The 12,576-nt window shown below is 39.4% G+C and overlaps 1 protein-coding gene across 1 annotated transcript; it reads left to right on the top strand.

Annotated features, from left to right (window-relative positions):
• The first annotated feature begins 3,739 nt into the window (after positions 1-3,739).
• Byn (T-domain transcriptional activator brachyenteron) lies at positions 3,740-10,060 on the top strand. Its single transcript, XM_071783286.1, has 6 exons — positions 3,740-4,591; positions 5,877-5,972; positions 7,265-7,508; positions 7,638-7,791; positions 7,916-8,113; positions 8,531-10,060. Exons 1-6 carry the CDS (start codon positions 4,272-4,274, stop codon positions 9,439-9,441), a joined length of 1,923 nt encoding a protein of 640 aa, XP_071639387.1. The 5' UTR covers positions 3,740-4,271; the 3' UTR covers positions 9,442-10,060.
• The last annotated feature ends 2,516 nt before the right edge of the window (positions 10,061-12,576 follow it).

Below are 12,576 nucleotides of genomic sequence, written 5' to 3'. Positions count from 1 at the left end.
CAGCTGATCCCGGAAGCCTATCTGACGACTCCCTTGTTGTTTCCCTTCTTACCGAAATCCCACGATATCCTAGAAGCCAATGCTGTTCACGGAATCACAGAAGATGGACGATTAATATCGCACATTTTGCCCAAAGAGTATTGTTGGCTTACGCAAATTAAGCGCGCGATAGCCAGGATTCCTGATGACCTTGTGGTAAGAATGACATTAAATTTTAATATCATTTCCAGATATAATACTAAATTTCAATATTATATCTCAAGAACAAAATTACAATTAGTCATTTTTAATTTTGGTACTTGAGTACTGCCGCTGATAATCTTAAGAATTTTTAACTGTATTCGCGATGAAATTATGCAGACATGCGCAGCTTTAGTGGATTATTCCAACCAGAGAGAGTGGATTCGGCAGAACGCAACGATCCCGCATCTGACAGAGTTCCCGATGTTCTTCGGTAATCGCGGTATCGGCTGCGAAAAAATTATAAGCGATCGACGAAACTGTGCCATCATCAACGCAGATGAGGCTAGAGATCACGTCATTCGGCAAGAGCACGAGACTGTCAATCTGAAGATTAATCGGGATAAGAATTCATTTGTTGGGTCGAACACCCATGAGTCTAAAAAAAAGTTAAAGAAAAAAATTAAAGAAAATTAATATCGTTAATAATTAAGTACAATATGTTTAAATATTCGAAAATTTTATTTGTTAAGTAATTGACGAGTTGTCACGATGATTTATGCAATACCTATGTATAGGTAATTCCTAGAAATTATATATTTCTCATCTTTCTTAAGCTTTTTCCTTTACCTTTTCTTTATTATACAAATTTACAGTATTCTGCAGAAATCGACTCGCAATATATCGTAAGTAATGATCGAATGACTCGAAATGTCTAAAAATTCTGCGTGCATTTTCCTATTATGAGATTTATTCTTGGCCAACAGTTTGATTGATAAAATGCTCGAGAAAACGTCTGCATAAATTGAGAGACCTTTGAAGGTGATGATATTTTTGCCCGGTAAACATCGCCGCTTTTGGCGTTCGGAGTGCACAACCTGCTAGAAATGTTCGATGAATGATACAGTTTGTAAATAGATGAACGCTGAAAAAGCTGAGTTTAGTATACGGTTTATCAAAGCGGTCGTAACTATGGCGGTATTTTTCAAACGGTATAAACGAATGCCGAAGACCTCCCGACTCATGTCTAAAGGCTACCTAGCGGCAGGTAGCAATAATCGAGAATACCCCTATCGTAAACGCCTCTGCAGTGTTGTGCAGGTTGCGTAGAAGTCGTTCGAGGTAAAAATTTTTATGATACGCCACCGTGCAGCGGACAGGACGGGCGTAAACCTACCATCAAAACCTCTTAATTTCCAAGTCGTATGCCAGCCGAAAGAAACCTACAAGATGAATGTCCTAACTCTACACCAGTATGTGTTACATTGAAGATTACGATCAACAGGTAAAAAGAAAACATCTTTGTAACGAAAAAAAAAAAAACATAATAAAAATATAGTATGACGGAAAGAACAGTAAAAGTTTTAAAAGTTTTAGTGAAAGGTGTGTCACAATTTTTACAATTAAAACTCGTACCTCCTTTCACAAAGTTGTCAGCTTTAGATTCGAAGAAGTTACTACCCCTTTTCTCCTATATCGCTACGTACAGTTTCTTTATATGTAGTTCATGTTCAACACATCCATAAAGTTATATGATCTAAAAAGTTCTTGTCTTTTTAAGATTAGATAGGTGGTCCTTTGACTTTTTTATTCCATAAATACGACACTTTTGTTTTCGACTCCATACTTTCGGAAAGAAAGTATAGTCTCGCGCGATTAATGTCACCGCGCAGTTTGCGGCTGCGGAACCGACGGCATTTCTGGCAAATAATCGCGGATGCAGTCAGGTTGAAAATTGTAATTACCTTCAACAACCTCGGGCCGCCAATAAAGATGGCTCCGCACTCGGCCTCCAGTGATGTTGCGGCACCAAGACGATCACGAGTATATGCTCTCCGCACGAAATTGCTAGCACAAATAACCGATAGGGTTATACGGCCGTCTTCGCGTCCGGCGATTGCTGTCCGAAACTGTGCGCGATGGCAAACAACAGAACGGTCCTGCTCAAATATCTACTCGCGATGCGTCGTGCGATCGGTTGAACGGTGCTCTGTTGATTTTTCTCATTTGACTCTAGACGATCAACACATTCCCATCCTCCCAATCGTTTCGCTCGTGATAGAGGAACTCCATTTTCATAATCGACAAATATCGAAATTACTGCAAGACGTCAATTTCATGGACGGCCCTTCTTTCTGAGGCCGAGAAGCGATGCAACGCGAGGCTTTAAGTAAATTATTGACATTTTCGCAAAATCTTTGGCGCCTTGCTGTATTTCTAAGAAAGAGTTATAATGTAGGAGAAGATAGAGTGCAAAATCAGATACGGAGTATAATCACTTTTCATTTTTTAACTAAATTGCTCATCGACAATATAAGTATATAGTGAAAAAGTATGCTGATTCTATCTCACTTTTGCTAATAGATTAATGGAAATTAATGCTAACTGGGGTGTTAAATAACTCAATGTTAGAGCAGCCACTTGTTCGATTCCTAGATCTTCTCATCTCGCATATACGATACTAAAGACTTCTACTTTGACTATTTTCATTTTGGTAATGACGCTTGACCATTAGTAATATGTAATTCAAGTGAGAAATTCTTTCCGGAATTGTGCATAATCTGGCGCAAGCTTTATGAATTCAAGCGCATGCATGCCACCTATTTAGAAAATATTTAAAATTTAATAAAGTATAACGCTTTATCTATGCCTTCTTTCAATTTGTTGTAATATTATGTATTTTCTTTCATCACACTCAGCGAATTTGTTGAAATCGATGGCCGTTTGATCGCTGATCTATTTTTACAGAAATCCTTTTGCCACATATTCAAAAAGCCTTTTTTTTTGGTAATTTTTCGCGTGACAATCGTCATTATTATGTATTATCGAAAGTCCCACACTCGTGTTTTTTTCTTTTTAGCACTCGTATTAAAAATGAATATTTAAATAGAAATTAGAGTAACTGACAGAGCAACGATTTCTCGAGTTTTTTTTTTACGTATACGCCGAGGCCCGTTATACCTTGTCAACGAGAGCAACACTTATCTCTCACGAGGAACAAATACGCGCCGCATACTTTCCTGAGCGCAACAGACGCAAATATTAACTCGTAAAGGTGACATGTCTCGTTGCCGCGACTTCGGTCGCGGCCGCGCGAATCCGGTCCACGAAAAGGAACACTTTCTTGCGGCCTTGGAAAGACGATTTCTTTTCCATCGGCCGTGCGACGCTTATATTTTCGATCGAGACAAATTCGCGACCGATTGATGATTAAATCAAAGGGACGATTACGGCGACGATTCGGTCCACCACGTGCGGATCCGCGTACGTTGTCCGCAAGGACTAATCGAGAACCTGGCGACCGGCGACGTGGGCGGACTGCCGAACGACGTGTTTGTTGTCGAACCCACCAACCGTGGTGGATTTGTAAAGAGGAGTCACTCGTCCATTGGTGGAGGCAAGACACTGAAGGCGGCACCCGCTGTCGTGGCGACGGGGCGACCGGTCAAATCGTCCTCAACCAATGGACACCGCAGTGGTACCGCCATGCTGCACCCGTGAGCTCCTAATTTAGCGAGTAATTAGCACCCGGCAAGCGCGAACGCGACTCGGACCGGTGCCTCTCTCGACGACCGCGTACCCATCGAGGAACGGAGAAAGAGAGGACGTAAAGTGAGAACAGAGAGGCAGATATACCGCCGGTCAGTCTTCGGCGAGTCTTCGCCAGCTAGTGTGAAATATCGCGCCCAAGTGTTACGAGTCTACGGCCACGCGGCGCGGATTCTCGCGACGCGACCTATCCTCCGCCGCCGACGGAGACGTCTGGTGCCGCGACGAACGACGCTTTTCCGTCCCCCTCCGCTGCCCACTGCGAGATCGCATCCGATTTTCTCGCGGAACATCGCGAATTCGGGATCCCCGAATCGATCAACGGCGAAAGCAATCCAGATTTTCATCTCCCTCCCCCGCCGTGAGAGTCTGCCTGGAAAATTTACTGCATCGCATGTGTTTTCTGGCTTTTTTCTCATATACAGTTTATATTATTATCTTCGAGGGTCAAAATATCGGTTGAATTTCCAATTTGAGGAATCCAATATATTGGAGAGGGTGAAAGGATTGAGGTATAGGTGACGTATTGGAGAACGCTGAAGATGCAACCGGCGGGCGCGCCGCGAACGCCGGGTTCTCCAACGCGTTCCTCGTACCATGAGCGCGATCGGGAGCGTGAAAGGGAACGCGAACAGGAGCGAGATCGCGAGCGAGAGCGTGGCGGAAGGCAGAGTCGAACGAGTCCTGTGGAGGATCGAGAGGATCGCGAAGAGCGGGGTTCGATCGCGAGACAGAGTCTCGGGCCTCCTGCCGCGATTTCGGGGAGTCAAGGATTGCCGCTGTCTTTGTCGCTGGAAGACCGGGAGCTCTGGACTAGATTTCAGTGCATCACGAACGAGATGATCGTCACGAAAAATGGAAGGTATATGTGTACGAATTAATTGGAAGATTAATAAATATTTTATCTCGAAAGAAGGATTAGTTTCTGATACCATTGAACTTCTTTATAGTTATTATTCATACAGTATATATAAGCGACGAACATTCGAAATGAGAATGCCGCGAGAAAACAATCTCACGATTTTCGTATACTCTGAAACTCATAAGAATGAACTATCGCAATCTTTCTACTCACGATAGACGTCCGATATCCGATAGAAGTATTTGCTTACTGGAAACAAAAATATCATTAGCTAAAATTTTAAGCGAGCAAAATCGGAAACTGACAATTTAAGATTTAAAAAATAGCGTCTTTTAATACCTTTCTCATTCCATTTCATAGCAAGAAAACATTACCGTAAGCTAAAGTAAAAGAAACTAGCTATTTCAATCTAGCTACACATATTTTTTGTCATTTTATTTTACAAAATAGTTCTCTCCGTTGAAAGCTTCTGTTCATATACTTTTTGACAGTAAATCGATATGTTACTAACAAAGTGTACGGCATATGCAGGGCATAAATAATAAGTAACATATCTTGAGCAGTGTTTTCGTTTTTCCTCCCTTTTTTTAGACTATGCTCCTGTTGACTTTTTGGCTCCTTTTGGGGCCGAAAATTCGACGATCATAATCTGATGATAGTCGATGAGATATAGACGCCCGGCCGGAAATTATCTGACGGTCGGAAACTTTTTTAGGAAAAGCGTATCATGTTTATGCACCCTTGTTTACCGTAAGGAAATAGAGAATATTGAGCAAGACGTACACTTAGGATCCCAAGTGAATGACAAAGACCGATCCGCGAAAAGACAAAGTTTCCCATCTTGATCTTATTTGTCGTAAAGAAATAGATAATATCGAGCAAGACGTACACTTAGGATGCCATAGTGAATGATAAAGGCTCGATCCATGGAAAGACGGAGTTCCCCGGGATTATTGTGAGAAGATTCAGCCGTCGGCAATAAAACTTTACGATGCTTACAATCCTCTTGTAAAACGTTCTCCTGTCGAGCTGATGCCTACGAGCAAGCACTTTACCTGCACACCCGCAGTCGACAACCCCCCCTCCCCCGTAATCGTTTTTATTAATACACGGCTCGTAAATGTATAGTCGCGCCGAGGAGACACTGTCCACGTTCGCAGCGCGGCGGTTATCTTTTGATCCACACCGTGTGGATCCCATCGTCGGCATCGATCTCTCGCGCGCAGATCCCGGGGCTTTACGATCGGTGTCTTGCGCGTTTCTGACATGTCACTTTCGTTCGTAGGAGGATGTTTCCCGTGGTGAAGGTCGTTGCACGTGGTTTGGAACCAGCAGCTATGTATACTCTGCTACTGGAATTCGTGCAAGTCGATCCGCACAGGTAATATGCAGTTTTATACGTAATTCGGCAAATGTATCCTTAACTCTCTCCAAAGCAATAACTATCTTCCACGTTAATTTTTCTCTAATTTTAAGTTTTCTTTTCTTAAGTAGATATGTATGAAGTGTCGAGATTTCTCAGGAAGTAGAATCAAGGGTTTCTAAAAAATAATTTCTTAAAAATTCCACTTTGAGTTATAATTTAATTTAAACTGAAAAAGTTTAACTTTTGAATGACAAGAAGTGGTACGGTGAATGACACAATGGGTGGTGCAATGGGTAGCAAAATGAGGTGGTCGTACACACAAACTTATCTTTTATCCCAGAGTAGATACTTTTACGTATTGTATTTTTATTTCACCACGCTTTTCAAATGTTTTTCTTTTTTTTTAAAAATAGCGTTAAAATTGTAGACTAACTGAAGTAGTAGAAAATCTACTTATAAGAGAGATACATACGATATTCGTTTTGATTTTGTACAATGCAGACGTAAAGAATTTGTTTCAGATATCACATGAGCGTTGCAAATGTATTCAAATATTTATTTCATACTGCATTTTTGTCATCAATTTCAAAATTTAAATCTTGACCCGGCATTTGTCGGGTGAAGGGTTGAACCATTTTTTAATTAATAGCAAGCGGAAATTGTGCAAATTGCAAAGTTATGCTGAGCAGAGTAGAAAGCGCATAGCATCGAAATATTACGTAGGCAGTAAACACGGATGAGCGCGTTACCGATTTGCATTGATTTATCTCGCGAGCAGAAGGAACGGGGGGCGCGAAGGACACTAACAGGTCGTAATTACCGTACCCCTTTCGTTCAAGCATCACGTAACGTCGCTAAAGTCGATTCTAAACTTGTTAGTACGTTATTTTTAACTCGCCAGCGATTCGTCATCGGTGTTGAACGAACCGAGAAGCATTCCAGAGCCTCATAATAGCTTTCGCAAAACAATCTCGGAAGATCGAAAAAGAACGACGAAATACGATTTTCCTGTTGATCCTACAAATAATGTAAATTCTCTTCATCGAATCATCTTATACAATTTTTCTCGTTTCTACTCCCGACTGCTGCCAACCGAAGATTGGCGAAGACGAGGGAGTAACGCGTTTCACCGAGGTCGAATCGTTGTTATCTTATCTTCGTTCGCTTTTTCCGCAAGAAGAATAGAAGTAATCTAAGTCTTTTATTGGGGAAGAAATGAGTACCTCTAATATACATACATTATGTTTACATAAATCATTTGTCTTAATTGAGATATAAAATTTGTTCTTTGATTGAATTAATATTAGGTGGAAATACGTCAACGGTGAATGGGTGCCAGGTGGGAAGGCGGAAGTGGCTCCGCCTAATCCGATTTACATACATCCGGAAAGCCCGAATTTCGGAGCCCATTGGATGAAAGAGGCAGTATCATTCGCTAAGGTCAAACTAACGAATAAGTCAAACGGTAATGGGCAGATCATGCTGAATTCGTTGCACAAGTACGAGCCACGTGTTCATTTAGTCCGAGTGGGTGCCGAAGAACAGAGAACGGTATGTTTTCTTTTTTATCTCTCATTTCTTCGTGTGTTTTTGGATTATTTATATCGTTATTTTTAATAGTATTTCGATAGTTCTCAGTTATTTTATTTTATCCTCATAATTATCCTGTCGTTAATGTAGGTTCTCACCTATCGTTTCCCCGAAACACAATTCATCGCGGTGACGGCGTATCAAAACGAGGAAGTTACGAGTCTGAAAATCAAATATAACCCATTCGCGAAGGCGTTTCTCGATGCCAAGGAGAGGCCCGCCGATTCACAGACTTATCCGCAATGTGAGTTGACGCGATCAATAATGTAAAGTAAACATATGAACGAGAAGATTATTGAAAATGAATCGAAAATCGAAACCGGAATTCAATGTTTAAATGTACCTAATACGAATAACATTTTATACAGATGCAGGCGCATTGTTTCTACCGCAACCTACAATGGGATATGAATATAACGCAGCGTCGGCGATAGCCGTCGCGCAAAACCAAGTATCGGCTTGTGTTAGCAATCACTTCTCTAATTCGTGCACCGTCACCACATCTGGGCACAGAAGCACCTGCAGAGCAGCGCCTTATACTTTGAGACACAAGTACGTCCAAGATGGTAGGTAAAATTTTTTAATTGTCTGTTAATTAAAATCTTAATTAAATATTTGTCGACGTTAACTTTGTCAAACATGCATTGTGTTAATATAATGTCAATATACACATTTAAAAGAATATTGTCACAACTAAAAAATTTTCGATTTTAAGTTAAGCTCATAAAAAGTACGACTAAAATGTTACCTACGTGCTGTAAGAGTGTCACAAATCTATATGTAAAATCCGCTGCACGAGGCAGAAGTGTCGTTATCGTATCGTTATTTTTTTATATTGCGGTCGTTGGATGAATAGCGATATGTAGACACTGTAAAATATATATATATATATATATATATATATATATATATATCTTTTATATTTTGATAGTAAAAAAAAATAATTTCGTGGAAAAAAGCTTAATTATTTTTTCTATATACAGAACAGCACCCGGACGCGTACGCGCCGATGCCGCTCTTGCATTCCACGGCTTACGTAGCGGCTCCGGCCTGGTCGCCGCGGAGTCCGGAATCGCTGCAGAATCTCAATTCCGCGTGCTTGCCGCCCGCCGCGTCGCAGGAGTGGCCGACGTCGCCGTCGCCGTCGCCAACGTCGCACACAGTCCTCGGCAGAGCCGTGGTCGGTACTGTCTCCACCACGGCCACCGTGACCGGCTGCACTCTGTACGTGCCGTCGAATTTATCGTCTCAGGAGCAACACGGCGGACATTGTACTGACTCGTCTTGGATACATTCCAGCACGCTGGAACAGCAACAGCAGCAACAACAACAGCAGCAACAGCAACAGCAATCCTACTTGAACTTGAATCTTCATCTGCATCACCAGATGTCCCCGTACGGTTCCGTTTCGCACGCAGGCTTACACCACGCGGGCTTGCATCCACAAAGTGGAGAACCCGTTCCTCCGGCGGACGCGAACGAATACGTTCACGAGTATCATCACGCCTCGCCGGTGCAATCGACCACCCCCGATCAGCATCGTCATCATCATCATCAGCAGCAGCATCATTCCCAAGCGCAGATGTTGCATCTGCAGGCATTGCCGCAGACAGAAACGTCTTCGCCGGTCAGCGTAGAGTATGACAGTCCGCCTAAGGAGCATCCCCACATCCAGATGGGTTATCCTGAGCAAACCGCAGACGCTTTGAACGAGGTGCAGCAGCAGGATGACGAAAGACGATACCTGACCACGGTTGTCGATCGCCACCCTCATCATCATCATCCACATCATCATCATAATCATCATCGACAAGACACGGAGATCGCCGGCGAGCAGCCGAACGCTTGGACGCCGTTGACACCACCACCGGCGCCCCAGACCACCGCCATTTGACTCGAATTTATACACTGGAAATTATGCACAAGCATTAACGCGTACGCGAAAATGCACGTCCGAGCTCAGTATCGTGTGCAACATCGTCAACGTGGGGAATATCGTCACAACAATCGATGATGATTTGATGATGCGACATCAGATCGATGCTAAATATATTAAACGCGGCAATTAATTGAGAAAATTCTTATCGCGCACAATAGATGTTAAATTGTATCGATCCGTCCTAAATAATGTAGTATTTCGAGTATTCTTAATCGATCGCGAATATTAATAGCTATGTCAAGTATGTCATGAGAAAATAAAGTGCAGATAAAATATTCTTTTTTTTTTTTTTAATCATCTTTGTCTTGTCCATATCATAAATAAGATTTTAATATTATAAATGTGATGTGTGATATGCAAAGTAAAATTATTTCTCAAGTGTGATACAATTTTATGTAGAATATTCTATTTCTACGTCATATTACTTTTTAACAGCTAATTTCTTGGCCAAGTAACTGAAATCAATTTTTTAGTGAAGATATTCATCATATGATTAATTATTCATATTAGTAAAAACTGTCAAAAGGATCATCATTTATAGTACCTTTCTAATTTTTAATATCATATCTTTTAATCAAATTTCTCCAATCTCGAAGTAAATAATTAAAAGTTTCTAGCAAAAATGTTATTAAAATAAATTTCATCTGTAAAATTAATTGAATATAATTTTATTATCCGTTTGTATGTAATTCGTGAAGAATTCGTGAAAAATCTTTCATTTTTACATTTTATTTTATAAATTAATTTATTTTATATAATAATTTTCTATAATTAAAAAATTATTAATGTCTTAACGTTATCGCAAAAACATTGATTTTTAATTAACTAAAAACAGATTAAAAAATATTGAGTGAAACATCTTGTGCATTGCATTATTGATTACATAGTTATTTCTCTCTTATTGGCAGCAGGTAAGAATATTAAAGGATTATGGATTCCTGCATGTATTCCTATAAGATAAAATAAATTCTTCAAAGCCCTAAATTTCCGACAGAAAATAACATGCAATAAACACGCGTTATCGTTAAACAATAAGAAAATTGTCCCTTAATTATTTCAATTGCACTTTATATGTATAATGTTCATTGCGTCCGCATGCAATTTCGACTCTAGACTATGTTTGTGGTCATTACATAAATTTCATATCAACAAATGTAAGTGAGATGCACAGTAGAATCAAATCAAAACGCAAAAATGATGCATCTACATATACAAGAAATAAAAAGTTACGTGTCATTTACTCATTGTAATCCTGTCTGAGTTCAATGCATTTTTATGAATGTCCTAGTCCAGGAATCAAATTGTGACCAGCGGAAGCTATTTTGACCTCCTGCAAAACCATCTGAAACCGATTGATTTGAAGAAAACGTTATGGTCTTCTATCGAAAGGCGTTGCTTTCAATAAGACAGACCTTTTCTCTTTGGTCTTTCCTCTCCGTACTCCTTCATCTTTACTAGTTTCTGTTTTCTAGTTTCTAGCGATATATTATTCAGATATATCCGAAATAATTTTAATAATTGTTATCTGTAAATATCACGCTAATAATTTGTGATTTTTATTCTCTATATATCATTTTAATTTAAACAAATAAAACGAAAAATATTCATTTCGATGAATAATCACTGTCAATACGCAAATGAATCGTGGAAAATCGTGATTAATCACGCACACTATACTACTTAAGATAATTATTGCGTTTGAAATTTTCCGAGTATCTCGTGTTTCGAATAGTACATAATGCGACAATATTGGAACAGTTCGTGTCGTTAGCCACTCGTCTCGCCACGTGAATGAGAACACGGTGCGTGGCGGCTTCGCGTATCATAACAAATATTGAAAGGTCGAATGCCAATCAATTTTGCTTCTACGCAATATTTTGTATTATAACAATATGTACAATGTACTACGACTTAATTATATGCTGAATACTTTGTTCTTCGTATTTTAAATTTCGATAAACATATACTATTGCAGCACATTTTATGCTTTATCTTGTGAACTTGTTAATGTTACTAACGCTATGCTCAAGAGCGATTAATGTATGTAAGAAATTATTGCAAAGTTATATCCAAGGTAATGACTTTTAATCACAGCTAATAAAAAATACATATATAATTTATATAATATTTATGTTTATACAAAACTCATTTCATTTCAAGAGACTTTGATGAGGCGGAGTAATTGGCCATGCCATTAACGAAACACGATTGCTCGATCGTTTGGAACTAGAACTAGCACGTCGTTATTCGAAGTGTTCGGGTCTCAGATAACGTACACATGGACAAATCCATGTAGCGATAGCACATATCGTATATACATGCATCGGTGTATGCAATCACGCGCGACAATTGTAAAACGCTTTTCGTCCACGTAGCCAGCACGTTCGCCTTTAACGATTCATAAGCGCGTTACCCTTTATGCTCAATCGTGACAGGTGATCACCCCCTTGCACGAAGAAATGAAATGATGCAACAATATGCTTTCTGCATCGCTCCCCCCCTTTCTGATAAGATAGAAAAATCGTATCATCGGGATGTAGAGTTCCTCAGTTATAGGGATGTGAAAATACATATAATAAAATGTATGGAATTATCTAAATATTTTCTGTACTCCACTAACTTCTTCTTACATGTTACGCGTTAGAGAAAGTATAATGTAATTTAAACTTCTCTAAAATCTCTGTGTCATAATTGTACCAATATTATTACTGTACGTTCGATATAATAAATTTTTTAAATGTTTGTTTGAAAAGTTGGAACTTAATTATAACGCCGGGACAATTTAATTTATGTACCTTGATTTCTTCACAATACTATTTATTAGTTAATTTAAGGTTACAAGTGAAATTAAATCAGAATATCGAGTTAAAATCAATCGATTTTTACTCAGCTACTTATTGTTTCTGGCTCATTATTTCTAATTGTTACTGATTGATTGATATTTCTCGGGATATGCTTTTATAAGAAATTCTTGAAGATGTGAATAAACCGATAATGGAGTTCAATACAGTAAAAGACTTAATTCAAGAAAATAAATAAAACATGAAATAAACATAAAACAAAAAATGTTAGAATAAAAAACATTTAACG

This window comes from Temnothorax longispinosus, chromosome 7 (genome assembly GCF_030848805.1).
Source record: "Temnothorax longispinosus isolate EJ_2023e chromosome 7, Tlon_JGU_v1, whole genome shotgun sequence".
NCBI classification, from domain to species: Eukaryota; Metazoa; Arthropoda; class Insecta; order Hymenoptera; family Formicidae; genus Temnothorax; species Temnothorax longispinosus.
Note: the sequence above shows the minus strand (reverse complement) of the source record. Positions and strands in the feature narration are given on the sequence as shown.